At 28.5% G+C, this 27,877-nt stretch overlaps 5 protein-coding genes and 1 pseudogene across 10 annotated transcripts; 4 read left to right on the top strand and 2 right to left on the bottom strand.

The window, feature by feature from the left end:
* Positions 1–58: 58 nt before the first annotated feature.
* On the bottom strand, positions 59–2,799 carry LOC113376834 (importin subunit alpha-1-like). The gene is made up of 11 exons (XM_026616904.1): positions 2,640–2,799; positions 2,397–2,470; positions 2,174–2,333; positions 1,924–2,071; positions 1,528–1,786; positions 1,331–1,469; positions 1,094–1,269; positions 806–988; positions 492–674; positions 286–435; positions 59–211 (listed from the first exon to the last, which is right to left on the bottom strand). The coding sequence occupies exons 2-11, from the start codon at positions 2,448–2,450 to the stop codon at positions 134–136; spliced, it is 1,530 nt and encodes a 509-aa protein (XP_026472689.1). The 5' UTR covers positions 2,451–2,470; positions 2,640–2,799; the 3' UTR covers positions 59–133.
* Positions 2,800–4,147: 1,348 nt separating this feature from the next.
* Positions 4,148–7,518, bottom strand: LOC113377545. Of its 5 annotated transcripts, none has more exons than XM_026617901.1 (5): positions 7,205–7,518; positions 6,913–7,140; positions 6,626–6,822; positions 5,465–5,804; positions 4,148–4,962 (listed from the first exon to the last, which is right to left on the bottom strand). In XM_026617901.1, exons 2-5 carry the CDS (start codon positions 7,121–7,123, stop codon positions 4,277–4,279), a joined length of 1,434 nt encoding a protein of 477 aa, XP_026473686.1. In that variant the 5' UTR covers positions 7,124–7,140; positions 7,205–7,518; the 3' UTR covers positions 4,148–4,276. The 5 variants fall into 5 exon arrangements, with proteins under 5 accessions (XP_026473686.1, XP_026473684.1, XP_026473687.1 ...); XM_026617899.1 differs by having other exon boundaries at positions 6,913–7,134; XM_026617902.1 differs by having other exon boundaries at positions 6,913–7,158; positions 7,233–7,518.
* A 1,884-nt stretch (positions 7,519–9,402) lies between these two features.
* Positions 9,403–11,016, top strand: LOC113376712 (ubiquitin-conjugating enzyme E2-17 kDa). The gene is made up of 3 exons (XM_026616732.1): positions 9,403–9,811; positions 10,143–10,428; positions 10,782–11,016. The coding sequence occupies exons 1-3, from the start codon at positions 9,768–9,770 to the stop codon at positions 10,905–10,907; spliced, it is 456 nt and encodes a 151-aa protein (XP_026472517.1). The 5' UTR covers positions 9,403–9,767; the 3' UTR covers positions 10,908–11,016.
* Positions 11,017–11,325: 309 nt separating this feature from the next.
* LOC113377086 (palmitoyltransferase ZDHHC15B-like) lies at positions 11,326–16,721 on the top strand. 2 transcript variants are annotated; one of them, XM_026617277.1, is made up of 8 exons: positions 11,326–11,682; positions 11,748–11,869; positions 12,003–12,109; positions 12,194–12,431; positions 12,503–12,632; positions 12,809–12,935; positions 13,534–13,614; positions 16,532–16,717. In XM_026617277.1, exons 1-8 carry the CDS (start codon positions 11,541–11,543, stop codon positions 16,653–16,655), a joined length of 1,071 nt encoding a protein of 356 aa, XP_026473062.1. In that variant the 5' UTR covers positions 11,326–11,540; the 3' UTR covers positions 16,656–16,717. The 2 variants fall into 2 exon arrangements, with proteins under 2 accessions (XP_026473062.1, XP_026473063.1); XM_026617278.1 differs by lacking the exon at positions 13,534–13,614 and having other exon boundaries at positions 16,532–16,721.
* Positions 16,722–17,406: 685 nt separating this feature from the next.
* On the top strand, positions 17,407–22,364 carry LOC113377712 (histone acetyltransferase type B catalytic subunit-like). Its single transcript, XM_026618119.1, has 7 exons — positions 17,407–17,669; positions 17,748–17,917; positions 20,993–21,167; positions 21,333–21,486; positions 21,562–21,727; positions 21,801–22,118; positions 22,178–22,364. The coding sequence occupies exons 1-7, from the start codon at positions 17,603–17,605 to the stop codon at positions 22,349–22,351; spliced, it is 1,224 nt and encodes a 407-aa protein (XP_026473904.1). The 5' UTR covers positions 17,407–17,602; the 3' UTR covers positions 22,352–22,364.
* A 57-nt stretch (positions 22,365–22,421) lies between these two features.
* On the top strand, positions 22,422–25,747 carry LOC113376149 (annotated as a pseudogene).
* The last annotated feature ends 2,130 nt before the right edge of the window (positions 25,748–27,877 follow it).

The raw sequence follows: 27,877 nt of genomic DNA, 5'->3' as shown, positions 1-27,877 counted from the left end.
TATACTAAACAAGAAGTTATTTAAAAATAAACAGTAAATCAATTCATATTTTGTTTATTGGCAATAGATCACAATTTAACAAAAAGCTAACAATATAATTTTAGAATATTAAAATATAGGATTTAAAAATAAATTAAAATGTGAATGTATTTGGAGTGCCAGCACTTCCTGCATTAAAACTGAATTCACCATTAACATTTTCCTGAGGTTTCTATAACAAATGAGATCATGAACATTTAAATTACATGCAATTAAGTTGGTAACCATAAGCTAAGCTTAATATACCTCTTCGCTGAAGTACATATCAATGAGCAATGAAGATTTCTCATATATCTGTTCATTTTCATGCATCTGTAAAGCTTCTAGTTTATCTAGTGCTCCACATTCTTCTATCATTATAGATAGTTGCTCCATTTCACCATGCTTTTCAGCAGCCTAAATAAAAATGAATTTAAGTAATATGAAGAGTTTTGAACGAACTTTAAACTTACTTGTAATAGAGTACTTAAACCTTCTAAAATCACTAGGACAGTTTTGACATCTTTAGAATCAAGCAGCAAAGCATAAGGTTGCAGGAAACCTTTCTGGATTAAAATAGCAATTTGAGCAATAGACCCACCTGACAGATAATTGGTAATTGCATATGCAGCTTCCTTTTGTGATTTAAAATCAGCCTAGCAAAATAATTCATATTATATATATATATATATATATATATATATATATATATATATATATATTATATATATATATATATATATATATATATATCTGTATATTGTATATATTCAGGTAATTAACACACATTTTTCAAAACATTTATCAATGGAGGCAGTATATCTGCATTGACAACTTGATCAATTTGTTCCATATTGCCAGCAGTAATGTTACTAATGGTCCAAGCTGCTTCTTTTAGAATATTACTTCTAGAGTGTGTAAGTAGTTTGGGGAAATATTTCAATGCTCCTTCCTTCAGTACTTCATCAGTCTAAAAAATATTGAATCCAGTTAAATGGAATTAGTATTAATTCAACAATAAGTTATTGTAATTAGATTAACTGTGATTAAAATAAATTAAAATAAGAAATTATACCTGGGCATCACTTCCTGTAACAATATTTCCTATCGTTCTTAATGCTGGAGTTAAGATTATCACTTCTTCACATCCCAGTAAATGTACAAGTTTAGTTAAAACACCTGCATCTATAACAGCTTGTATTTTGTCATTGCTTCCATCAGTTAAATAGGATAATGCCCAGCATGTATCAGCTGTGAAATTTCAGTGCAAATTAAATAAATTTCATACTTTTAATTAAATTTGATGTATTACCCAATATATCTTTGTCACTATGCGATAGAAGTTTATTTAAAGCGGGCATGCATGGTTTAACAGATTCAAAAGCCGGTGGTGGATTCTTGTTTCGACATAAGTTAGATAAGGTCCAGACAATATTGCGCAGGAATGTAATCTAAACAAAAAAAGATTTATGTGATAAAAGAAGTTATACTAGTAATGTTACTACTTACAGAAATTGCTTCATCGTAAATTAATTTTAATAAATTTTCCATTGCTCCATGTTTAAGCACAAGATCACGGGCCTTTGGCCCATCACCAGCAATATTTCCAAGTGCCCAAACTGCTTGTTCACCAACATTGGCATGAGGTGAAGCCAACAAATCAACAAGTTTCGGAATTGCACCAGCAGTAATGACTGCATTTGTTTGCTCAGATGTACCTGAAGCTATATTAGTCAGAGCCCATGCGGCTTCAAATTGTAATTCCGGTCTGAAATTTTCATTTACATTTAATTTCATTTATAATAAAAAAATTATTATTACTTTTATGTAGACAAAAATATGAATAATTGATGAAGTTGACCCAATTTAATTTTCTGAAATTACAGAAGTAATGTTAATACTTACTGTTCATAATGGGTTAAAAAGTCCACACAGGATGGCACAATACCACTCTCAATTATAGATTCAATTGGAGGATTGCGCTCTCTACTCAAAGTTTTACGAGCAGATTTTGTTGCAGCTAATCTGACAAGAGGATCACTGCTGGCCATACCTATAAATAGGAAAGAAATAACGTTCTACACTTGTAAGATTTTTGACTTGAAGGTGCAAAGCAATGAAAATATTTTATGCATTTATGAACTTAATAAATAACCTGCAATTATTTCTGGCAATGTATGCTGCACAGGGGATGATGCACCGTTTTCTACCTGTTCTTCCTCTTCGAGATCAACATTTCTACGTTTTAAAAATTGCTCATCTTTACGGTTTTTTCTTAGTTCCACGGTCACCTCATTACGTCTCCTACGCATCGTCTAAATGGAACAATATAAAATTAACACACTGTTTAGGGGTTAAAATGTCAAACAAATACATACCTCCATGTCCTTTCCCCTATTCTTAAAAGCAGTTATGCGACTCTTATCAGCCATGACGGTATTAATATATAGATCTGCAATCAAAACAGTTTGAGTAAATTAGAAACGAGCAAACCTTTGTCATACAGTAAACCAGTTTTCGAACAATAACGCTTCTCAACGAACTATTGCACAACGACAACTATGTATATTGCTATACGCACAAATATTTTATACCAAGTATTTTTAGGTTCAGCTACTAACCTGGAGGAAGATTTAGCTGCAATTATCGTTCGTTAGAACAATCGAACAGACCCCAAAACTTCTTCTCGACTTTTTGGTGGGAAATGGCCGTTCACGAACCGTCTATAACAAAATACGATCGCAAATATGCTCACGTCAAAGTGCTGCCAACATCTAAATATGATTGAAGCGTTGAAGCGTCACATTTAAACCGATTTAATCATAATTATTATATTGTCGAGGATCATACGAGTGCTGAACAATTTCTACAACACCGTCAAATAAATTGAATTTGTATTAGTTTGTATACGGAAATATCGTTGAGCTCTAAACGAACAATTTCATCCATATATTCTAGTAATATATTAAAATTTTTATGCTGTTGCATAGTACTTTAAATACCATAAATAAAAATTCAACAACAAACTGGATTGATTCTGCAGCTAATCACTAAAGAAAGAAGTTACTAACAATGAGTAGCATATATTTATAAAATGTCTTCAATACATTTGAAATGTGTTAGACAATTTAGTACTTCTAATATTGGAAACAGAAAAATAATTTATATGTTGCTGAGTCTATAATAAACGGGCATAACCATTATATTGTCTAGGGACATAACATTAATATTCTTTTAATTGATGTTGTGCCCAGTTTTCCAAATGTGTAAATACAGGTGTCAAAATCAAATTCAGATTTATACTATGTTCATCTGATTCTATAAAACTTAAACATAAAACATAAACAGGGTTTACCTATTTCAAATATATGTTTTCTTTCTGTTTGAGAATTAAATTGCCATATATATTTAATGACTATAATAATAAAAAAAAAGTAAACAACACATTAACAAGCATATCTTTTTCTTAATAAATCACAATATATATTTCATATTTATAAAAAATCTATAAACAAACAATACTCTTTAAATTAATTTATAATAAAATTATGAAAAAGCTAAGAGTATTTCAACATTTATTCACACACACATACATAAATGTGTATATATATATATATATATATATATATATATATATATATATCAATGCGTTACTTGCTCACATATAACATTTCTAAATTCACATCATGAATTAGCGTAGTATAGTTTAAAAATCTAACTTCGTAATATTGTAGTAACATCAATGCTCACAAATTTAACATGAACACATTTTCCTTATGTATTTTGACAATTCACTCTAATTCTATTTAAATATACACAAACATAACATAAATCTCAAAAATAAATATCTGCATATATTAAATTCAGTTCCAGGTACAATAAATATATAAATTTTTCCCCAGAAAAAATATTACAAATTGTTAATTATCACATCAATGTGGTATACGGGTTTGAAATTATTGCGGAACCAACATAAAATTATAGTAATTAGTTTGTATCACATGCATGCAAAATCTAAGAAAACCAAATGTATTTCAGAAAAATAAGTAATAGAAATATTGTAATTCAAGTGTCAAAAAGAATGTTTTTAAAACTAATATTGTTTAATAATTTTGACCTATTCATATACATATCAGCATTGAGGTTAACTAAATAAAGAATAATTTAACTTAATAACAGGAACTTAATAGTAGAACTATTTAAATTGGTTGTGTGAAATACATTGAAATTCATTTTTTATGGTAAAAATTTAATTGTATTACGATTCATGCTTAACTGGGGAAAGGTTCGAATCAGGACCTGTGTTACTGGCACTATGTAGACTAAAAGAATTATCAATAGCAATTGCATCATTTTCTATTGAGGATAAATCCGACTCAATTGATTCTGGTTTCAGTTGCGGTGATAAGTGTTCAACAAGATGTTCATCAGCACTTTCAGTTTTAATTTTGGGTACAGTATTACTAACAGCCTCAGAAATAGAATCCTTAACAGTATCATTAGTATCATCTATAACAGAACTACTGGTACCTGGGGGTGAATCAGTGTGTTTCTTGGATGGCAGTAATTCAATATTATCTTGGGTAGTTGACTGATTATCGGCATTCTTAGTATTATTCACAAAGGATAACTTTCTCAAAGGCTTTGTAGCAACAGTACTCCCGCTTACACAAGATTGATGATCAGCTATGGACGTGCCATCAAGTAGAATAGAGTCAGCAGATGTGGTTAGCCTTTCTTTGTAATCGGTTTCATGATTATGATATCCTGTAATGCTCATAACTTTACCATTAATTGTAACACATCTCGCTCTACACTGAAGCTGACTTTGATAAGCAGCACAAAGCCAATACACTCTATCTTTCCTCATAGTATTTTTATGGAAGGTATAGTTGTTGCAAAGCAGATGCAGTTTTCCAGAGACACCTTTCACAAATTTGATATCTGAAATCATAAAATAGTTATGAATATATAAACAAAATTAATCATTAAATATCATAATTGAGTCAAATACTTCTTCAATTTTTATAAATAGAGAGATTATGATAATCAATGAGTGAATTTATTAATCAATTTTTACTATAATATAAGGATACAGTGATATATATCAGTATGTGTGATAGTGTTGAGCATAAGCGCAGTGTAAGGTATTTGATATAAATTAGGAGACATTATTTAGAACATTTTCACAGAGGAAGCTAGTATCATTACATTTATTAATACTAATGTAAAAAACTAGAAAGTTTCAAAAATTTTAAAAATGTATATTGAGTTCTGCATTATTCGAAATAAAAATATAAGAAAAATTAACTGCTAAGCCGATATTGAACTGTTGATTGTAAAACAGATTAAAATTTCAATCCGGTATATGCCGGTACATATATATAATATGATATATATTATAAAAATATTTGTATTTCTCAAACATATATTTTTTATATATAACCTGCATTTTCAACTTTGCCAGCATGGTTAGAAATGTTAGGTCCTGAAGGGGTTGTTGATTCAGATACAGATTGCTTATCGTCTCTGATAAAATCATCTTGAATTCTCACTTCTGGTTCCATTATATTATCATATTGATAGAACTCCTCGTCATTATCTTTTGTAAAATCTGGATCGATTTTAAAACTAACTGAGTGTCTCTTCTTCAATTTCTTCGTAGGGGTTGGACTTAAGGTCAAATCTTTCGGCTTTCTCTTAATATTGCTTTGGGTTGTAAAACTCTTAATAGAATCTGGGCAAAATGTCAAAGTCGACGAACTGGACTTGGATTCATTATCATTCTGTCGAATAGCCAACATGAATTAGACTTATTACTTTTTGTCATACCATATCAAATGTATCTACATTTGAACTAAAGAATACAAAATTTCACACTACAAATATGTTATACATATATTTGACATAATAGAATAGCCAATTCATTGAATTTCAAAATTAAATAAATATTGACAATTACGAAACATTCTAACATAATTACAATCTTTTTTTTAATCTGTGTGCATATCACATCTAAAACACAACGAAAGAATTGAAATATTTTTTTATCATTTTAATTAAAAATGAAATACTAAAACATTATGGATATTGATTAAGTATAGTGGTATTAAAAAATTATGGAATAAACATCACTATTTTCATTTTATAATTTTACTGCTGATTCATCATTTACAAAAACAACTTTCTTGCTATATTATTCTTGGCATAATATGTATACCCATATTAAAAAAAAAGTTTTAGCATCTTCCAGTTATTTTGTAGTAATTGTGTTCTTTTAGATCTGCTGAATGATCACATATTACCATGGTAGTTTATTATATCATGTACATAATATATAATCAAAACATACAAAAAACTAGTTTTTAAAAATATTGTTGTGGTATTAAACTCCATTTATATTAATATATAAATATATATTTATATTAATATATAATATTTTAGTGAAATTATTTTAATTAATTTTTGAAGCTTACGTTGTTATACATTTCACATTTACATTTGCACATAATCTTTAATTATTCATTTATAAATAATGTGAAGTAATCTAATGTTTATATGTACATATTTTATACATTAAAATTACAAGCAAGTAATTACATCTCACCTCGTTTGAAATGATCTTGTTATCTTTAGATACTGAACTTAGATGCTCTGAATTAATAGCTTGTAAGCCTTTTATATGGAGATTTTTCCCAGATGAAAGAAAATCATTTAGATCACCAGCAGGTACTTCGACCGAACCACAATACATGAATTGAAGAAGATACTCTAAAATCTTTGGCCGAACATCGGAAAGCACAACTATAGAAGAAAATATAAAGAGAAACATAATTTAGATAGAGTAACTAGAAAAATAAGTTCAGATTATTACAGTTAACATAAAAAACTAACCTATAGGATACTTTGCAGGACTAGCTAATAGAATGTTCTTCAGGTATACTGAAGAAATAGATAGAACAATTTTGTGGGCATTATAGAGGTGATTCCCCACGGCGAATGTCATATCGCAAAATTCTTGCTCAGTGAATGAGGAGCACAAACCATGTTTAAGATTCAAATCGAAACTCTCATTGCGAACTACTCTTGGAGTTTGGCCGTCCATATTTCAATTCTCTAAAACTGATTATTTTAAATATTCTAACTAAATTATATAAGCTATTCACAACAACAAAAATATACAAACCTATGCGAAGAGGCGAAAAAATACTTACTTAAATAACTAAGACTAATATATTGGGGTATTAATAAATAATAATTAATAGCAATTAGGTTAGGACACCTAATTAGAACTGTATAAATAAATCTGTTTAATCTACAACAGAATTCTTTTTACGATTGCACAAACATAATAGCGCCTCAAACAACCAGTGCACGATTAGTGCTCAGCTCAACAGATCACAAATTCGTCTGAAAGTGTATAAAGCGCGGCAAAGTATATAAACATGCCGACCAAGAGATACGAACATTATAACCAGTACAAGTTCAGAAACAAAGAGCAAAAAGATATGGATACCGTCCATGCAACTGTCATGTGTCAACGGACGTTTATGCTTATTTTATCTATGCGTTCATGCTCGAATCCATCTTGAATCCTATGCTCGCATCGACCCACTAACTAGAACCATAGATAAATACATTATTGAATGTTTTCGAAGATTATTTTATTGCCCCCGTCAAATTTCTTATCCGATGAGTGCAAAATTGTGCACAAGAGCGCGACCGGCGGCGGCTAACTAAATCTTAGTGGCCTTAGTGGCCATGGATAAATAAACATAAGAACCCTAGACAATATAATAAGAGAGCATAAGAACATAAGAATCCTAGACAAAATAATTATAATAATTATTATAATAATTGATAAGAACCCTGATCAACACTTTACTTAAGTTTTCATACTTTTCAATCTCACAATTTGCTCAAGAATGTTTAATATTAGATTTTCATATGCAATTATCAAAATATTTCAATATTACAATCGTACAATTAACGACTTAAATACTGTTTAACCACTCACCTGAAATATTTTAATATAACTTGGAGAACTACCGGTGACGAAAAATTTCATTGGGTTGACAATTGAACTGAACTATTGCCTTTATTCTGATTACAGCATTTTACTTGACTTCATACAACATTGATTGATATGCGATACTGTTCTCCTGGTAAATAATGGTATTGTCTTTTCCTTATCTATGGGTATTACATTACTTTACCTTAAATATGGTTTACAAAAAAAACGTTTGCGCAATCTTTTGCAGGTCGAATTACAAGTTAGTAACTTCAATACTATCGTTTTGAGAAATATTTACTCAGAAAAAGTTGAATTTAAAATATCTAAATACATATTTATTTAAATATCGTTTAACTATTTTTAACTTCCCGTAGGGTAAGTTATAGTAATCGCAATAAAATTGAAAATGAAAATGTGTATATATCTTTACATTTCAGAGGTTTCTGAATATTTTGGCATACCTTACTTAGAAAAAATGGATGTATGTGTGTGTGTATGTATGTGTGTTCGGATACAAATTTCGTCGACCATTCCAAGAACACGGATGAAGCGATTTGAATAATTCAAAAAACATTCGATTCGTATTGATAAGGAGACGTGCTGATTGGTTTTTGGCGAAGGCAGGTCTAGCCGTTCCGAAGATATGGGGCAAAAGGTGCCAAAAACGGTAACTCAGTTTTTAAGAGAACGGATCGTCCGATTTGAATAATTCAAAAAGCATTTTACTTGTATTAACAAGAACTGATCAAATTTTCATGAAGGCAGGTCTAGCGGTTTCGGAGATCTAGTAAAAAAATATGGCGGTCAAAAATGATCATTAGACATATGCACATCAAATTATCAGATATTTTATAGAGATTTTAACAATAAGTATAAATTTTGTTTACATTTCTATGGGTTCCGTACCAATGCTTATCCGTTAGACGGCGGCGCTACACTTACACGCTTCGATATTTCGTGTCTAAGCAGTACGATTGCTTTGAAAAGAAGATATCAGAATTTCCAAATACACTTTTCTTCAAAAAGTCTTTTCTTTAAAAAAAGTAAATTTTTAGTTTCTCAAAAATCTAATTTTTCAGAGTAATTTTTTTTTTCAAAAATGTTAATCTTTTTAAAAAAAATAATTTTTGGTACGGAAAGTTCCAGCAATTTGCCTTAAGGCACGATACCATGCGCCCCACTAGTTAAATCTTCTTGAAAATGTTTTGTGTTAAGCGCAATCTTATGTTGATATATCTGTCGCAAATTCAGCTAGTGTGATCGAGCCTACAATCAGTCTACGACCAATGGGCTTTCATGCATGCTGGTTAGCTTATGAATATATTCTATACATATTATATATATGGTGTGAGCCCGTCCCGTGTGTCCTGTGTATGCATTGTGTATGTGTACGTGGGTGCGCTATGTTTGAGCGATGAGTCAATTTCTATGTTGGTATTATTTCAGTGCATGTATTGCCTATGTATTCTCTCCACATATCTGGATGTCAAATTCACATGTTCAATTGTTCTTCTTGTAAATGTATTTCTACAAATGTGCATATTTTTGGTAACTGCTTCATATAATATTGTTATTCTTTAATTACAAAAAACACGTAATCCCAGTTGTCTAACAAGGTCCTGTAAATGATGCTCTACTCTTGAAATTTATCGTTCTCTTTATGTGACGTTCGAAAAAAGAATTTCATAACAGCACATCGAATACAAGGATTGTTTAGTTTCGAATTAAATCCAAAATGTCAACACCAGCCAGAAGACGTTTAATGCGCGATTTTAAGAGGTACATGTCATTTGCAAGAAAGAAAATGAACTCTCATAGGATACATTAAGTACTAAGCGATATTTTTGGATTTAGAAAATTGATTGTGCAAAAATCCAAGTTTTAATTAATAATTTATAGTAGTGATTAGTTCTTAATAAGAATGTTTTGAGTTATAAACACTATTTTAAGATGAATTGTCACACAGAGTTCATTAAGATTTTTAAAAATGTTTATTTGCAAGATTCCAAGCGCATTTGTAAAAGATATTTGTAGTAAATTGGATCAGATGCAATTTTATATTGAACGAAAAATATACTTTATTTCATTAAAAATATTTTCAATTTTTGAGATTGCAAGAAGATCCACCTACAGGAGTATCTGGAGCTCCAACTGATAATAACATCATGATTTGGAATGCAGTCATTTTTGGGCCTCATGATACGCCATTTGAAGATGGCACATTTAAATTGACTATTGAATTTACAGAAGAATATCCAAACAAAGCTCCAACTGTTCGTTTTGTATCAAAAATGTTTCACCCTAATGTGTATGCTGATGGTGGTATTTGCCTTGATATATTACAAAATAGATGGAGTCCTACATATGATGTTTCTGCAATATTAACTTCCATACAGGTAATACAATGCCCATCATATAATTAAATTATTGTGGGCCATAAATATTAAGTTATGCATAATAGTTTTTCAAATGTATGAATTTTTGAAGATACACTTTTGGGTTATGAGATGAATAATTACATTTAATAATAATCAATTATTATTACATTAAGAATAATTTTTTCATATAATCGAATTATAATAATAAATATGATTGTTCATTGATATGAATGCGGTAAAATATTTGTTCGATCAAGGAATTCCATAGTCGCAATGTCTAATTTAAGAATTGTGTAAATTGTCATTTCCTGCAATTAACATATATATTTTACTATTAACCTCTTACTGTTTAATCTTTATTACTTTTTCAGTCTTTATTAAGTGACCCAAATCCGAACTCTCCCGCTAACTCAATGGCCGCACAACTCTACAAGGAGAACCGTAGGGAATATGAAAAACGTGTTAAGGCCTGCGTAGAGCAAAGTTTTATTGATTAAATATTACTTCAATATAATATTCTCCCAACAACAAAAATAATCTTTTTGAGTAAATGATAATTAGATAAATTTGATTTTGATGTTAACTGATAATTTAAAATTGAACCACAGAGACATTGATTATGAGTGATTTATTTTATTTGTAATAAAGTTTTGTAATTTGTAAACATGAATAAAAAATTATGATAAATGATTTACCTTAATTTGAATATTATTTTGAGATTATTTTAAATTAGGCAACAGTTTGGTGATTATTATGATTAGCAATGTGATAACTTCACTGGACCGTGGCTGAAGTGTCAAATTCTTATGTTGGTCTACTTGTTATTTTGACAGTTTGCGATTCTGAAAGTATTCCATTCCAGTTGTAAACTATCTTAAGTATTAAAGGTATTTCTGTCTCTTACACTCGACTTGAGATGACTTCGAAAATGACAGAGACAACAACATGACTATGGGTCTAAGTGGTCATCGGTTCGCTAAAGGATTGCCTTGTCTTATCTTGCTTGTGATTATTTATTTATGATTGAATGTTTTATGAATTGTGAATATGTGTTTAGCACATAACTATCCTCGAACTAGTTTGGTTGGCTTTAGGATTTATGATATATAAAATTTCATCAACATTTGAATATGGCTTCGGATGGGCTTCAGAATGGAACGTCAAGAAGTACATGCTTTTGGTGCATTCGGGCAGTTAAATGGATACCAGTATTATTTATTGTTACGATTGTAATGTGGTCTTACTATGCATATGTCATTCAATTATGTTTTCGTAAGTTTAAATGCATTCCTGAATTTTAATTGTTTCGTTGTCTTTTTTAATCCCCTTCGTTTTAGTTACAGTAAACAGTGACTTAGAAAAAGTATTTTACTTACTGTTTTTCCATATATTATTTGTAATGTTTTTCTGGTCTTACTGGCAAACTATATTTACTGAAATTGGAACAGTACCTGTGAAGGTAATGTTATGGTTAAAGTTATTGCATTTGTATATATGAATACATTAAATATATATATATATATATATATATATATATATATATATAATTGAGGTTTGAATTGCATAGTGATTGAAAGATATCTAACTTTTAGTTCAAAATACCACGTAGCGAAATGAATTTATTATTACAAGCTGAAAGCACAGATCAGCAAAAAAGGATTTTAGATAATTTTTCTTCTAACTTGCCTACTACAAATAGGTGAGTTTTTTGGGTCTTGGAAATATCACAGCTTTACAACTAAATTTCTATTGTTTATTGTTTATATGGTATTACTTTTTTCAGGACTGCTAGTGGAGTAGCTCGTTATTGCGATAAATGTCAACATATCAAACCTGACAGAGCACATCATTGTAGTGTGTGTGGTACATGTGTTTTAAAAATGGATCACCATTGCCCTTGGGTTAATAATTGTGTATCATTCTTTAATTATAAGTATTTTATCTTGTTCCTGGGATATGCTCTCATATATTGCCTTTACATATCTTTTACAAGTTTGCATTACTTTATTTTATTTTGGAAAGTAAGTCTAAATTTCATTACATTTATAGGTATTTTTCATTATGCTCATTTATTTCGAAAATTTATTTACAGGGTGAATTGGAAGGCATGGGTCGATTTCATATACTATTTTTATTTTTTGTTTCAATAATGTTTGCTGTCAGTCTTGTTAGCCTGTTCTGTTATCATTGTTATTTAGTGTTACATAACCGATCAACTTTAGGTAAGTGAAATGCAGCTCGATATTATTTTAAACTTAACTTATTATTTTTTAATTACATTAAAATAAGTGTATCTTTGATATTAATATATCATTATCAGTTATTTGGAAATAACCTGAATTTAAGTTAATATGCTTTGATATGTAAAGGACAGATGTAATTCAGTATTTTATTTTAGAAGCTTTTCGTGCTCCAATATTTCGAACTGGACCTGATAAGGATGGCTTTAGCTTAGGAAAGTACAATAATTTTCGAGAGGTATTTGGCGATAATCCAAAAACTTGGTTAATTCCAGTGTTTACCAGGTTAGTTCAATTCTGAATAATAAATAAAAATTCTCTTCTATATAAAATTTTGCATGAAATATTTAATTTTATAATCAGTTTCTGTCAGTAAATAATAATAAATAAAATTTACTATATATACAAAACATGTGATTTCTTATGAATGTGTAAAAGCAATTCGCTAATTAAGAGTATTTGTTGAGTGCTTTATGATTGTAAATTGCTTGTTGAGTAACAGTATAGATTTTTCTTCCAATATTGCTTTTTGCATTAAGCTATATTGCATTAAGCTTGTTTTCAATGGGAAAGCTTTTATATGAAGGATGCTGTGAGTGGCATTATTGGAGTCTTGATAAACAGATACTAGTTTTAGTACTCTAAATGTATTTTTGAAATGTAACAATTAAAAAATTACTTAAGAACTCATCGGTATGGAAAAATGTGTGGTGCAGTCCACTTTAGTTGTAATTACTGTAGTTAGTTAGATGACATATTAAAAAATGTGTAGTTTTTGACTGATCAAACCATTATTTAATATGTAGTGTGTGAAAATCTTACATTGAAGCTACTATACAGAAAGAATATTTGATATGGTTGAAATGCTTGCATTATTTTCTAGTTTGGGAGATGGGGTCATATATCCTGTTCAAGCACAGCATCAAGTTAATGTGTATGATTCTATGGGAAACACACAAGCAAGGTTAGAAACAAGCTGATCAACTAACTATCAATTATTTTGCTCCTATTAATTGTGTTTTGAGGCCTATATTAACAAGGCGTAATGCGACCTTCTTTTGTTTTGTTTTTTAACCAATGCTAGAGTGAACATTTACACAATAAAAGCAACAGAATTTTAATAAAAAATAATATATATACCTAAAATAGATAATTTAAACTAATAAGATACTGTTAGGAGTTTAAATTTTATTTAATTATATATTTATAATAAAGAGATCCAATTATTATTAAAGCTTGTTGAAAATCTTTGCAAATAATAATTTGTTGGTTTCTATGATGATTTTGAAAACAATTTACATACTTGTGTTATAATAAAATTGAGAATCCTTCATTTAACAATGAGCATATTAATTAATTAGTTTCAGTTATAGTTCTTGTGTTTTACTTGTAGTAAAATGACGAGCTTTCTGAAACATTCATCTTTTACGATATATGATGCTTTAAGTGATATTTAATCAGATAATAATGAGCTTAAGTAATTTTTTAAAAAACACATTTTTATTAAGTTATGAAAATGTAAGATTCTTACTTTTCATTATTACTTTAATATTAGGTGCTATTTAATGCGAAATAACTTAATAATTGTATAATATCAAAGTGAATATTTAAAGCAATAAGATATCACAAATAAAACTAGTTTGGGAAATTATATGATAAATATGATGTAAAGGGAGGATTTGAAGTGAACATTTCATCTATGCAGGTTCATAATATATATATATATATATATATATATATATATATATATATATTAGGGTGGTACTTAATATTATTTGAGTCCCTGGGAGCAAGGAAATTTAAAAACATCCATATTAAGGACCACCTTAATATAGTATATATATATATATATATATATATATATATATATAATGCTTGTCTTGGTACTTATTAAACAATATTCAATCTGCATAATCATTAAACATAATTTTTGTATATTTAAGAGTGTTTATTATAATGGTATTATTAAAATTTAATCGTATTTTAAATTTTAATAAAATGCATTATAATTGTAATTTGAAATCTTCACAAGCAGATATTGATTGTCATGCAGAATAATAATCACCTTTGATAGTTGGCCTTAACTTAGGAATTGTGGCAGCAAGTCCAGCCATATATAGTGCATTTACACATTGTATTCGCAAATCGTATTAGTGTGTAAGTTCTGTATTTTTTTTCTATATTTGAATTATTAGGAATGATCACCAACATTGTGTATATTTATGTCAAATATATTGAAAATGTTCTATTTAGATGTGAAACTTGACATGATTTAATTTAATTTAAATATGTATTTTACTTTGTTCATGATAAAGGCATTTATATTTAAAAAAATATATTTTACTATGTGTATGTAAGTATACATGTACATGCATACATACATATATATATATATATATATATATATATATATATATATATATGATGGTAGAGGCTTGGATTTGTAAATATTTTGAAGAGCTTCGAACAAAGAATCCAAAGGTAATAAAAAACCAACAAAGTTTGTTGAAACAATTTTTTTATTTACTGTCGACGTTTCGGAACTAAGTATGGTTCACCTGCAGGACATTTGGCAAGAAACATCATCTTAAACAAACAATATACTTAAGTAAAATAGAAATTGCTGGATTTTTATAAAATGAACAAAATTGTGAAAGAGAAGACGTTATATAAAATAGTGAGTGAGTGTATTATATAACAAAGTATTTCGATAAAAATCTGCCAATTTCTATTTTTCTTAAGTGTATTGTTTGGTTTCTTTGTTCGGAGCTCTACATATATATATATATATATATATATATATATATATATATATATATATATATATACTTTAATAAGAACTAGAAAAGTACATTATGTTAAAACAGTTTTTGAATCATATAATTTATTAACATTGCATCAAAAAATACTCTTTCACAAGGCTATTCTTTTTATGTGATCGCTATGGATTTTATGTATTTATGATTTCCATTTTAATAACAGTAATTATAAAAAACTTGCACAATTGTCTTCCAACTGTTTGTGTAATAATAAAATTATCATGCTGAAGTTTGAGCAGCTCATTAAATGTATATAATATTTTAGTTTGACTCATTCATAGCAATATATGTATAAAAAGCTTTAGGAAGAATATTTTGGAGAATATTATTTTCAAATGAAAGTTGTGTTTGATGTATTTATATAAATAATTTACAAAGTTATTTAAAATATTTTATAGATATGCTTGCTTATTTATTAGTTTTATGCATATTGCATCTAAAATAGAATATACTTCTCGTGCTGATGCTACTCATATTTTGTTTTGCTATTCATAGTTTGTGTTTTAAAAATCATAAGAGTGATGTTTTGTATACTGTATGTAAATTACTGACAAAATACAAATAGTTTTGCTAAATAGTATTTTATATCATAACTTCATAAGATCAATAAGTCCATTTTCAAAGAATTTTAGTATATGCAGAAGCTTGCGCCAACCAACACATGTTTCTACAATATACTATAATTTTTTGTTAATGGTTATTGTTCTTTCAAAACTTGTCAATGTTTGGAGGTAATGCAATTAAAGTAGTGCTTTTTTTTTCAATTATAAAAGATGGATAATTTAATCTAATTTTGAACTTATAAAGGGCTCCTGCTGTTAGATTTTATAAAATAAAATAATCTAAACATGTTTCTAGTCAAGTTATCCAATAGTTTCTTATAGAGTTATTGTTGTATTATAATTTTATCATATCTTAATAACAAAAATACTATAACGTAGCGCTTTCATAGAAAAAGCTGTGATTTTACTTATTGTTATTATCAATTATAACTTATAGTAAATAATAATTAGAAAAGCGATCAGCTGAATGTTAATTTCAAATTTTTCATTTTGAGGGCAGTATGGGGGATGGAATTGTTTTTCCCCTGTGTGTTAAAGATGAAGATGCGGAAGCTTTACTGTCAGGTGGAGATCGGTGGCAAGATGACTCTCTATTTGAACCCGTTTCAACCACAGTGCATTAATATTGTAGTTTCAGAAAAATTTATATAAATTGTACTCGTCAAGATCGAATGACGTTATTTACAGTTGTTTTATGCAGATAAATTTAATTTAATTTTTACATAAACAAACAGTTCAAACATATAGCAAACTGTTTGGTTTTGTGCAAAAACTGTTAGATGAATAGATGAATTCCAATAAAATTGTATAGATTCTATAAAAAAATTAAAAACAAAAGATAAATTGTTGTATTATTATAACATTTGTTATTGTTATGGCTTGTGCACATCTTGTGCATTACACATTGTTACAAATATTTATCTATAATTAGATATAAAGAGAAAAATGCATTTTGTTAATATACATATAAAGTGCTGCAGCTCTTTAAAAAGTTTAATTGTGTATTAAATATATATTCTTTAATAAATTTACGCTTACTCTTTGAACTTCAAATATTTCTTTATTCATACTGGAACATGTGAACGAGCTTATTTTGAAAGCCATTTCCATTGATTAGTGTAGCCATTAGTGTGATTTGTATGTAAGTATAGGTAAATTCTTTAGTTATTAAAAGTATTAAAAAAATCTATCTAAATTATTTTAAAAGTGAAATGTTTATATGGCACGTTGTTTATCAGATTTAATATTTGAAATAAAACTACCGTTAATTTAAATTATGTGCTGCTGGCAATACTTAGTAATTTTTCCCGCGTTAACAACATGTCAACACTTCAAAAGTTCAAGCAAGCTATGCCAAAATATTTTGATAGATATTCAAAACAAAAGTATTAAATTGTTTCGAGCCACCGGTATTAGCCGAGGTTCAGCGACAATTTTCGTTTTAAAAACAATAGAAGGAAGCAATCTAGAAACAATTGAGTGAATTCAGTTTTTATTTGAGAATTGTGCCGGCACTTCTGCAATTAATTAAATTAATTTTAGTGTTTGTTAGATAGTATCTTTGAAAATCATGGCTAATATAAATAACTTGAAGAAATACGTAGTTGACAGTAATGATGCATTAGAGTTCAAATTAGGTATTTTTGTGTTCATGTTTTATAGTGTATCAAACTTACTAATACTAACAAATAATTAATGATATTTCACATTTTCAGCGAGAACATCAGAAGATGTTGATGATGATACCATTACATTTAAACCAGTCATGTCTCATCAAGTATTTGGAGACAATGAAAGTATATTTGGATATTCAAACCTAAGGATTAAATTATACTATAGTGCAGGATCATTACAAACCTATCTTAATGTGCAGTATTCACAGAAGGTAAGTTGAAAAAAGTTCTAGTCTTTATCTTGTAACTTAGGAGTCATTGTTATGACTCATATTGGTAGATTAATATATGTTTTTGCTAAAAATAATTATATATATTTTTACTGAAATGAGTTATCTTCAACAAATATAGATGAAGCATTTTCAAAAATGAAAGTAAGTAGCTGTTTTTAAGTATATTTGGGGCGCTGATTTAAAAAATGACATTGTTTTTTTTCTATGAGCTTTAGTTTTCAAGATACGATATATATGATATATTAGGTGCGCAACTAAGTTCTCGCTGTTTTTTCCATGAAAATGTAACTTTATTATAAAAAAATTGCTTCAATCGAGTTTGATACAGTTCTCCAGTGATGGTTTCGCTCGGTTTTAACAGCTCATAACAAATAACACCGACCTGGTCCCATCATATGTAGAGCATCACCTTTGCAGTGAATATTCGGCCGAACCGAGATTTTCTCCTCTTTGGATTGCTGTAATGTATTCATTTTTTATCACTTGTCACGATGTGATGAAGAACCTCTTCTTTTTTTGCTGCTGGAGCAGTTGTTTACAGGCGAAAAAACGACGCTTGACGTCTCTTGGCTTCAACGCACAACGAACCGAAGTTTCTTGCTTCTAAATCATCCCCAACGCATCCAATAGCTTGGAAATGGCTTGATAGGTAACTCCTAGTTCTGAAGCAAGATTTTCTTGAGTTTGGCACGAATCCTCTTTGAAAAAGGCCTTCAATTTAGCGTTTTTGAAGGTTTTGGCCTTCCTTCACGAGGGTGGTCGTCAACATCAAAATCACCATTTTTGAAGCGACAAAACCTTTCACGGCATGTTGTTTCGCTCAGAGCAACATTTCCGTAGATCTCGATGCGCTTGAGCTGCCGTTTTTTTTTTTTTTTGAATGGAAGACGAAAATCAACACTTTGCGCAAATGACGATTGTTTGGCATAAAATTGGATATATTCACTTAACCAGAATTATATAATGCAAAAACGAAATCAATTATGTTTTGCAGCAGTTTGTTCACTTACTCTAAGCTTGCTTCAAGACATTTTGGATTTGTCAAAATCGACCAACCCTTACTGCTAGAGCCATATACTGACAAACAGCGAGAACTTAGTTGCGCACCTAATATAAGGAACGAAAGTACAAAATAGTAATACAATTCAGAATGTTATTTTAATGACACTATGAATAATGACACTAATGAATGTTATTTTAATGCCTACTCGTACACACAAACTTACAAGACCCATTCGGCCTTAGTTGGGACAATAGTTGACACTGTGAAAAGCTCTTTTCCGTGACGACCTCGAATGGACCTGGTTCGGTAACTTCTTTGTATCTCAAAAACTAGAGCTGATACAAAAAATAGTTTGCAGATTTGTAATCAATTTGGCTCAGTCAATTAGCTTGGTTCTTTAATTATATTTGCTTTTTATATTGCTTTTTTCATTAGATAATAATACTATGACACTTGAAACCTATATTGTTAAAATATAGATGTTTTGCATAAGCTGCATTTATTTTATTATATAATTGGTCTCATTTATTTAGTTCTTTTAGATAATGAAATTCTGATGCAATTTTTACATAATGGCAATCATTTATTTATGTATTATATAAACATGTTTGAATAAATATCAAATGAAATACTCATACAAATACTCTAATAAATATTTAAGTTGACATGATTACGATTTTATATTTATCTTATTTTACAAAATTATTTGGTTTACTGGTTATGTGTTCATATGTATTTATATATATATATATATATATATATATATATATATATATAACATTTAACATTGAAAGATATATGATGCAATTTGCAGCCAATTCATCCAATTAAAAACGGTAAATTGATTTTCAATTATTTATCTACTTGTATCGACACTTGATGTGTGTCATCGTTCAGTAGATGATATCAGGAAAAAAACAAATTACACATCCTGAAACTATATTAATTTTCAAAAAGAAAAATTTAATTGTAATAAAAACTGACAACAAACATATGATTTTCTAAGCTAATTAAAATACAATATTACTTTGAGTATTTGAAACTAATGATGCTTAATTCGTGATTATTAAAACTGTTGTGTAAATAAGAAATTGAAAATCAATTTACCCTATTTAACTTTCCGTAGGGTAAGTTATTGTAATCGTCCAAAAATCGAAATCGAAAATTTTAGCATTTTTTGACGTTTTCAAGGTTTCTGAACATTTTGGCATACTTCAGAAAAAATGGATGTTTGTGTGTGTATGTATGTATGTATGGATACAAATTTTCGTCCACGTTTTCGGGCGCAGGGATCAACCGATTTGAATGGTTTAAAAAACATTCGATTTCTATTGATAGGGAGATGTGCTGATTAGTTTTTGGCAAAGGCAGGTCCAGCCGTTTCGGAGATACAGTGCAAAGAGTGCAGAAAATAGAAATAGAGTTTTTGAGAGAACGGAGCATCCGATTTGAATGATCTAAAAAAGCATTCAATTAGTAATGATTGGGAGAAGTGGTTATTAGTTTTTGGCAAAGGCAGGCCCAGCCATTTCTAAGATACGGAGCTAAATGTGTAAAAAATGGCAGTTTTTGAGAGAACTAAGCGTCCTATTTAAATGATTCAAAGAATTTTCTGCTTGCTTTAACAAAATAACTGATTTTGGAAAAAAAATTGTTTCAATTTTTTTTTTCAAAAATTTTTTTTCGAATAACATTTTTTTTTGTATATCGAAAATAATTCAGATTTTTATTTTAATTCTGTTCTAATATACTTTAAGCAAATAATTTCAACTTTCCAATTCATTTTATATAATTTTTATAATAAATATTAGACAATGTTACAATATTTATAATAATCTATTTTAAAACATTTAATATTCTTTCATAATTTCGTTACGGTACGGGAAGTTCCAGCAATTTGCCTTAAGGCACGATGCCATACACCCCACTAGTTCTTTTTATGAATTGGTTGCAAATCATATTAAACATATTTAAATATTGAAAGTAAACAAGTCTATATAAATAATGTGTGTGTGTGTACGCACATTGTATGTATTTGTGTCCCATTTCAGTTGCCTCCCACACCAGGTGAAGATGTGGAACCTGATGATATTCTAAAGTTGCTAACTCCTTATTTGGCACCCCAATATTTCACCAATCTAGATGAATTTAGAGTTGCTGTTGATCAAGATACAAACTTTAAACCTTTCGGAACCCAAATTCATTCATTTCATTCAACAAATTCAGGTAACTTGTTTTTATGGCTGTTGGATGGATATAAATGTTATAGAGAATATTAATGCCTTGCTTACTTTTACGAAATAATATTGTATTTTATTTACTTCAGAAAATCATATAAAAATTTGCTCATTTCGAAATGATTAATTTCACTTATTTTGATAATTGCATTAGATGGTGTGGAGAGGAAATTTGAAATTTATTATTGCTATATTAGTGACCAGAACTTTTTGAAATTTCATACCAGATTACAAACATTTTTATTGTGGTATGTTGATGGTTCTAGTTTCATAGATGTAGATGATAGCCAGTGGACATTTTTTACAGTGTAAGTAATGCTTATTTGTGAAATTTTTTATATTAAATATATTCAATGATAAGAAACACATTATGTATTCTTCAGCTATGAGAAGTACGTAGGTGATTCAGGAAACTCAGTTTACGCTGTGGTAGGTTACTCCACTGTTTACCGATACTACGCTTACCCCAATAACATTCGTCCTAGAATTAGTCAAATGCTTGTTTTGCCACCATTTCAAAATTTAGGTATTGGTGCGGAATTGCTAGAGGTACGTTTTAAATTTATTATTTTATTATTTTACAACAAACACAAGTAATGTAATTAATTTTAAATTTTTTCAGACGATTTATAATTTTTTTGTGCCAATGGAAGATGTTATTGATATTACTGTTGAAGATCCTTCTGAAGATTTTCAAAGATTAAGGGATTATGTAGATTGTTGTAGATGCTCAAAATTGGCTTCATTTTCAAAAGAAAATTTATTGAAAGGATATGACAAAGCAATGGCTGCAGAAGCTAAATCAAAGCATAAATTAAATGCGAAGCAAGTACGACGGATTTATGAAATTTTGCGTTTGAAAGAAACAAATATCAATAATGAAGAGCAATATAAAGAATATAGACTGGCAGTTAAGCAAAGATTAAATTGCCCTTTTAAAGTATGTAACCAAGACTTTAAGTAATATATTATATTTATTACTATTGTATTAATTTTCAGAAACAACAAAATGATTTAAAAAAACTTCAGAAAGTAATGAAGCCCCAAGAATTCACAAATGCTCTTAATGTTTTTGGAGATGATGAAAGAATGTCAAAATTAACTTCTGATTACAAAACTTTGGAAGAAACTTACATGCGAGTCTTACGAAGAATGGAAAAAGCTCAAGCCTGAAAATTGTTTTTGAAGCATGAAAATTGTTCATTGATTGTTAAAAATTTTATCAACATTGTTTATTTATGAAATGAATAAAGTTAGTCATTTTTCTTGAATTCCATTTTGATTTTCTTTATCAAGTTTTAGTATCGTTTTTGCTTTTTGGCATATTTTTGTGTAAGACAAAAATACAATTTACCACGACTATGTGACATCCACTTTTTCAAGTGCTGCATGTTTTTGTTGTCCTTTCTTAGAGTGTATGCCTCTGATCATGCAGAGAAACAGAAAATTAATTTAGCATATATCAAGTCAAAAATCCAACGCATAAAACTTAAAATGCAAGAATTGCACAGGCTTATGAGAAAAAGCTCGAAAATTTAATTAAAAAACAAAGTTGACATATATATATATATATATATATATATATATATATATATATATATATATCAGATCTGAAGCATGGCTTATGGTTTATGCAAGTAAGACCAATATTGTTAAAGTGCAACAAACGCATTCGAAGATTACACATGAACATTGGTAATTCTCCAATTTTACAATCAATGATGACTTGGGAATATTTTATGCAGATAAAGTAATTAAAGACAAACAGTATTTATGTATCAAACATTGAGAATTACGCAAATGAGTTACTGTGCATGATTATTATATTGAAACTGTTTTTTCTTTGGATACAATACCATTTCAGACTTAAAATCTATCTTGTTAAAACATAGTTTTGCATTAGCTGTTTCTATTTTATTGTATTCTTAATTTGCATTATTTTGTTCTTTTAGTTAGGGGCGCCAAAACGAGTTTCGGAAATTAAATTTATAATATAATATTTATATTTTTTATATAAAATCTAGAATTATTTATTTAAAATCTAGAATACTTAATAAATTATAATAAATAATTTAACTTAACTTGGGATACGGAGACACAAAAAGCATATTTATTTTGCAATGTGATATCAGTAGAAACAATTAACCGATTAATAATTCTGCAAGTTAGTAAATAACAGCTCTGTTTATTGCTTAATCTACTTATTCAATTTTTTCTTTGCTTGAAGTTACCGTGGAATCGAAAAAGAAATTATCTAGTGTTCAATCCCGTAAGCGCAAATCTGCGAAAGATTAAATTAATTGTTGACATTATTGACGAAAAATTTCGAGCTGATTTAGTTGAATCGGAACTTGTTAAAAAAATATAAACAAATTATAAAAAATTGGGAGTCAGCGCTTAGAAAATGACTTGTTTATTCCGAGAAATTGAATTGTAACTTTTGCTTTTGTTGCAAATGTTTCGCATCTGTTGAACTTTGAATGTTGAAGACATGCGTGGAACAAATTTGAAAAACGGAAGCAAAATTTACTTTGGAACGAAAATCTTAAGGCTTGTTTTATACCTAGTGGTGTTCATATTCTAAATTTAATAATTATTAACTATACAGAAATAATACATATCAAATATAATAAGTTTTTTTTTCAATATTGTTCAAGAAATGTGTAATTTCTTTGCATTTTTTACTGATTTTTGAACAATACTTCTAAAATACGTTAAAAATTTAACTTTAAAACAACAAGCTGATACTCTGAATATGGTCTTACGATATCAATAAGGAGAAGTTTATGACGCAATTTTGGATATTGTAAATGATGAAAAATTAAATTAAATTAAAATTAAAAAAATCCAACATGAATTACGAGTGTTATGTTTATTGCACATACGTTAAAAATAATTGAAAATTTCAAAATACTTGATTATAATCAACCCCCGAATCGCCTCAATTTTCTAAATAAATTTAAAATCAATATAAAATATATTACTACTACTAAATTATATACGCTTTTAGATTATATCTAATTTTTTGTGCAAAAAATCCAGAATAAGTAAAAATTTATTTATTTATTTCACTTAATATTTTCATTAAATTAAAGTTATAGAATTTAAGAAATGCATTTCAGAAATAGTATTTTTTTGATATCAAGATCTTATATCAAAATAATAAATACTATTTCTGAAATTCATATCTTAAATTCTATAATTTTAATCTAACAAAAATATTAATTCTTTTGCTATGGTAGTTACTTCGAACTAACATCCTTAACCAATTTACTACATATTGAATATTACTAAAATATGAAATTATGATTGTTTTATTTATTGATATCGATAGTAATAAATAAATTCAAAATCAATATATTTTATACCCTTCTAGATTATATCTAATTTTTTGTGTACTAAATCCAGAATAATTAAAAAGTAATTTTTAAAAAATATGTGAATATTTATATAATTTTAATGATAAACTGTTAAAACGGTGAAAATTAATAGGGGAGAAAAAAAGTTGCATGCGGGCGCTAAGGACCCCAGGACCGGCCCTGTATATATATATATTTACGCACATTGTATGTATATATATATGTATCCGATTTCAGTTGCCTACTACACCTGGTGAAAATTCTAAACCTGATGATATTTTAAAGTTGCTAACTCCTTGTTTGGCACCCCAATATTTCACCAACCTAGATGAATTTAGAGTTGCTGTTGATCAAGATAAAAACTTTAAACCTTTTGGAACCCAAATTCATTCATTCCATTCAAGGAATTCAGGTAACTCATTTTTATGGCTCTTGAATGGATATAAATGTTTTTGAGAATAATAATGCCTTACTTACATATGTAATATGAAATAGTATTACATTCTATTCACCACAAAAAAATCATATCAAAATTTGCTCATTTGGAAATTATTAATTGCAATTAAGAGTACATGTACTCTAATACATTCAGCATGTTACCTCAAATTTTGTTCTAATGGTGCTTCAAAATATTTTTAAAATTTAGATGTTGAGCAGAGAAAATTTGAAATTTATTATTGCTACATTGGTGACCAAAACTATTTGAAATTCCATACTAGACTGCAAACATTCCTATTGTGGTATATCGATGGATCCAGTTTTATAGACGTAGATGATCGCCAGTGGACATTTTTTACAGTGTAAGTAATGCTTATTTGTGAAATCTTCTATATTAAATATATTCAATGTGAAGCAACATGTATATCTTCAGTTATGAAAAGTACGCACGTGATTCAGGGAATTCAGCTTACGCTGTGGCAGGTTACTCCACTGTTTATCGGTACCTTAATCACCCAAATAACATTCGACAGTCAGATGCTTGTTTTGCCACCATTTCAGAAATTAGGTATTGGTGCAGAATTGCTAGAGGTACGTTCTAATTTTTTATTTTATTATTTTGCAACAAACGCCACATATATAAATGTAATATATAAATCTTTTCATACGATTTATAATTTTTTTGTACCAATGGAACGCGTTATTGACACATAACAGAAAGAACTACAGTTTCTATTAACAATGATAGCGACTACGATTAAAAGTGTCTTAATAACTTGGTAACTTAACTTCCATATTACTATGGTAAATATAGTGACTATTTATTTATGTATTTCTATCGTTATAAAATAATATACAGTAACAATATAAAATATAAAAAGCACACAAAGTTTTAGGTATAATTCCAGAACAAAAAAACATTGTATATAAATATATAAGCACAATAATTATATACATAAATATATGAATATAAAAGACATAAATGTATATATCTAGTTTTATTTTTTAAATAAGTATTACCTTTATATAGAGTATGTTCCGATGCGCGCCAAGCGCAATGTGCACTGGTTTGCTATTGAGAGAAGCTACTTACACGGATATTCTACGGGTTCCGCGTGTACTACCTTCGGTTTTTTCAACGTTTTATAAAAAGTTCCACTTCAATTTAAATATAATTTTGGACAATAAAAGTAAAATATACAGGCTTTAAAATGATGCTATTTAGAAAGTAGTCAAATCAACCGTACTGGTCGAAAATTTCAAATAAAAACTTATTTCCAACTTCTCATCCAGTAAATGACAATTTTTTAACATTATTCATTATAAATAATATAGTCAAGACCAATGCAAATAGAACCACGTCAATTTTATTTCGATATCTTTTATAATACCGACAAAAAGCAAGTTTGAAAAAAGGGGCCACTTTCACATGTTTTCACTGATATCTCGGCCAAATGATGATCTACGGATTTGAAATTTGGTATATCGAATTTTCTCGAAAATACCTATAAAATGGCATCAAAATAATTTAAATACCAGGGTGGGGCCAATTCTGTATGGAAACACGCCCATACCCTTTAGCCATTTTTCTTGAACTCTATTTTGATTTTTTTATCAAGAATTATTATTGTCCTTTTTGCTTTTTGACACATCTTATTCTCAAAATAGTAATTTTTATGCGGTGCGATGGACAGGCTCATGTAGTATTATATGTAAATTAGCATGCAGTATTGCACCTTTAAAATTTATTGGATATGGCTTTTCTGGTAACAGATAATGTTGCTAAGTAGCTCTTGTTCCATGCAAAGTATATACTTGCACTATATAGTGAAACTTGGTTCAAGATGGAAGCAAAGAAGATTTTATTTGAACGTTGCAATACCCGCCTATTTAGTATATTTAATACATGTGTCAAACAAAAATATAATTTGAAATTTTCAGACACAAATACAATATGAAAATACTCTGTGGCATCCGGTTTTTCAAATGCTGTATTATTTTTGTCGGCCGTCTTAGAGTGCATTTGACATCAAGTCAAATATCCATCAAACAAATCAAACTTAAAATGCAAGAATTGCAGTGGCTTATAATAAGAATATATAGTATTATAATATATATATATATATATATATATATATATATATATATATACATAGGGCCGGTCCTGCCTTGCATGCGATGCATGCAAAAAATGCGGGCGCACGCCTTAGGGGGCGCTAAAACAAGTTTCGGAAAATAAATTTATAATTTATTATTTATATACAATCTAGAATATTTATTGAATTATAATAAAAAATCTAACTTAACTATGAATACGGTGACACAAAAAGCATATTTATTTGGCAATGTGATATCAGTAGAAACAATTAAATGATTAATAATAACAGCTGCAAATTAGTAAATAACATCTCTATTGCTTAATCTTCTTATTCAATTTTTCTCTGTTTGAAAGTACCGTGAAGTCGAAAAAGAAAATATTTTGTTCAATCTCATAATCACATAAGCGAAAACCTGCCAAAGATTAAATTAATTATTGGGCATTATTGACAAAAAATTGCTAACTGATTTAGTTGAAATGGAACTTGTTAAAAAATATGAACAAATTATAATCAGAAAAATGAAAAATGGGAAGACAGTGCTTAGAAAATGGCATGTTTATTCCGAGAAATTGGACTGTAACTTTGTTTTTATTGCAAATGTTTCGCAACTGATGAACTTTGAACGTTGAAGATATGCGTGATTAGGGTTATGGAAATGGAACAAATATGAAAAATGGAAGCACAATTTACTTTGGAACGAAAATCTTAAGGCATTTTTCATACCTTGTGATATCCATACTCTAAATTTAATAATTATTAACTATGGAGAAATAATATATATCAAATAGAATTAGTTTTTTTTT

Source organism: Ctenocephalides felis, unplaced genomic scaffold (assembly GCF_003426905.1).
Source record: "Ctenocephalides felis isolate EL2017-DRISC unplaced genomic scaffold, ASM342690v1 CF-g0.4_SCAFFOLD_01886, whole genome shotgun sequence".
Lineage (NCBI taxonomy): Eukaryota > Metazoa > Arthropoda > Insecta > Siphonaptera > Pulicidae > Ctenocephalides > Ctenocephalides felis.
This window is presented reverse-complemented; position numbering and strand designations above follow the sequence as displayed.

Bases quoted from the DNA above. Each gene is read 5' to 3' on its own strand.
- LOC113376834 (XM_026616904.1), bottom strand. From the start codon at position 2,450: ATGGCTGATAAGAGTCGCATAACTGCTTTTAAGAATAGGGGAAAGGAC. The intron at 1,470-1,527 runs GTAAGTAGTAAC...TTTTTTGTTTAG, and splicing joins TTTACGATGAAGCAATTTCT to ATTACATTCCTGCGCAATAT. The intron at 1,270-1,330 runs GTAATACATCAA...GAAATTTCACAG, and splicing joins TAGTGACAAAGATATATTGG to CTGATACATGCTGGGCATTA.
- LOC113376712 (XM_026616732.1), top strand. From the start codon at position 9,768: ATGTCAACACCAGCCAGAAGACGTTTAATGCGCGATTTTAAGAG. The intron at 9,812-10,142 runs GTACATGTCATT...TCAATTTTTGAG, and splicing joins TTAATGCGCGATTTTAAGAG to ATTGCAAGAAGATCCACCTA. The intron at 10,429-10,781 runs GTAATACAATGC...TTACTTTTTCAG, and splicing joins CAATATTAACTTCCATACAG to TCTTTATTAAGTGACCCAAA.
- LOC113377086 (XM_026617277.1), top strand. From the start codon at position 11,541: ATGGCTTCGGATGGGCTTCAGAATGGAACGTCAAGAAGTACATGCTTT. The intron at 12,110-12,193 runs GTGAGTTTTTTG...TACTTTTTTCAG, and splicing joins AACTTGCCTACTACAAATAG to GACTGCTAGTGGAGTAGCTC. The intron at 13,615-16,531 runs GTTAGAAACAAG...TTTTGAGGGCAG, and splicing joins ATGGGAAACACACAAGCAAG to TATGGGGGATGGAATTGTTT.
- LOC113377545 (XM_026617901.1), bottom strand. From the start codon at position 7,123: ATGGACGGCCAAACTCCAAGAGTAGTTCGCAATGAGAGTTTCGATTTG. The intron at 5,805-6,625 runs GTGAGATGTAAT...GCTATTCGACAG, and splicing joins ACAAGATCATTTCAAACGAG to AATGATAATGAATCCAAGTC. The intron at 4,963-5,464 runs GTTATATATAAA...TTATGATTTCAG, and splicing joins TGGCAAAGTTGAAAATGCAG to ATATCAAATTTGTGAAAGGT.
- LOC113377712 (XM_026618119.1), top strand. From the start codon at position 17,603: ATGGCTAATATAAATAACTTGAAGAAATACGTAGTTGACAGTAATGAT. The intron at 17,670-17,747 runs GTATTTTTGTGT...TCACATTTTCAG, and splicing joins TGCATTAGAGTTCAAATTAG to CGAGAACATCAGAAGATGTT. The intron at 17,918-20,992 runs GTAAGTTGAAAA...GTCCCATTTCAG, and splicing joins ATGTGCAGTATTCACAGAAG to TTGCCTCCCACACCAGGTGA.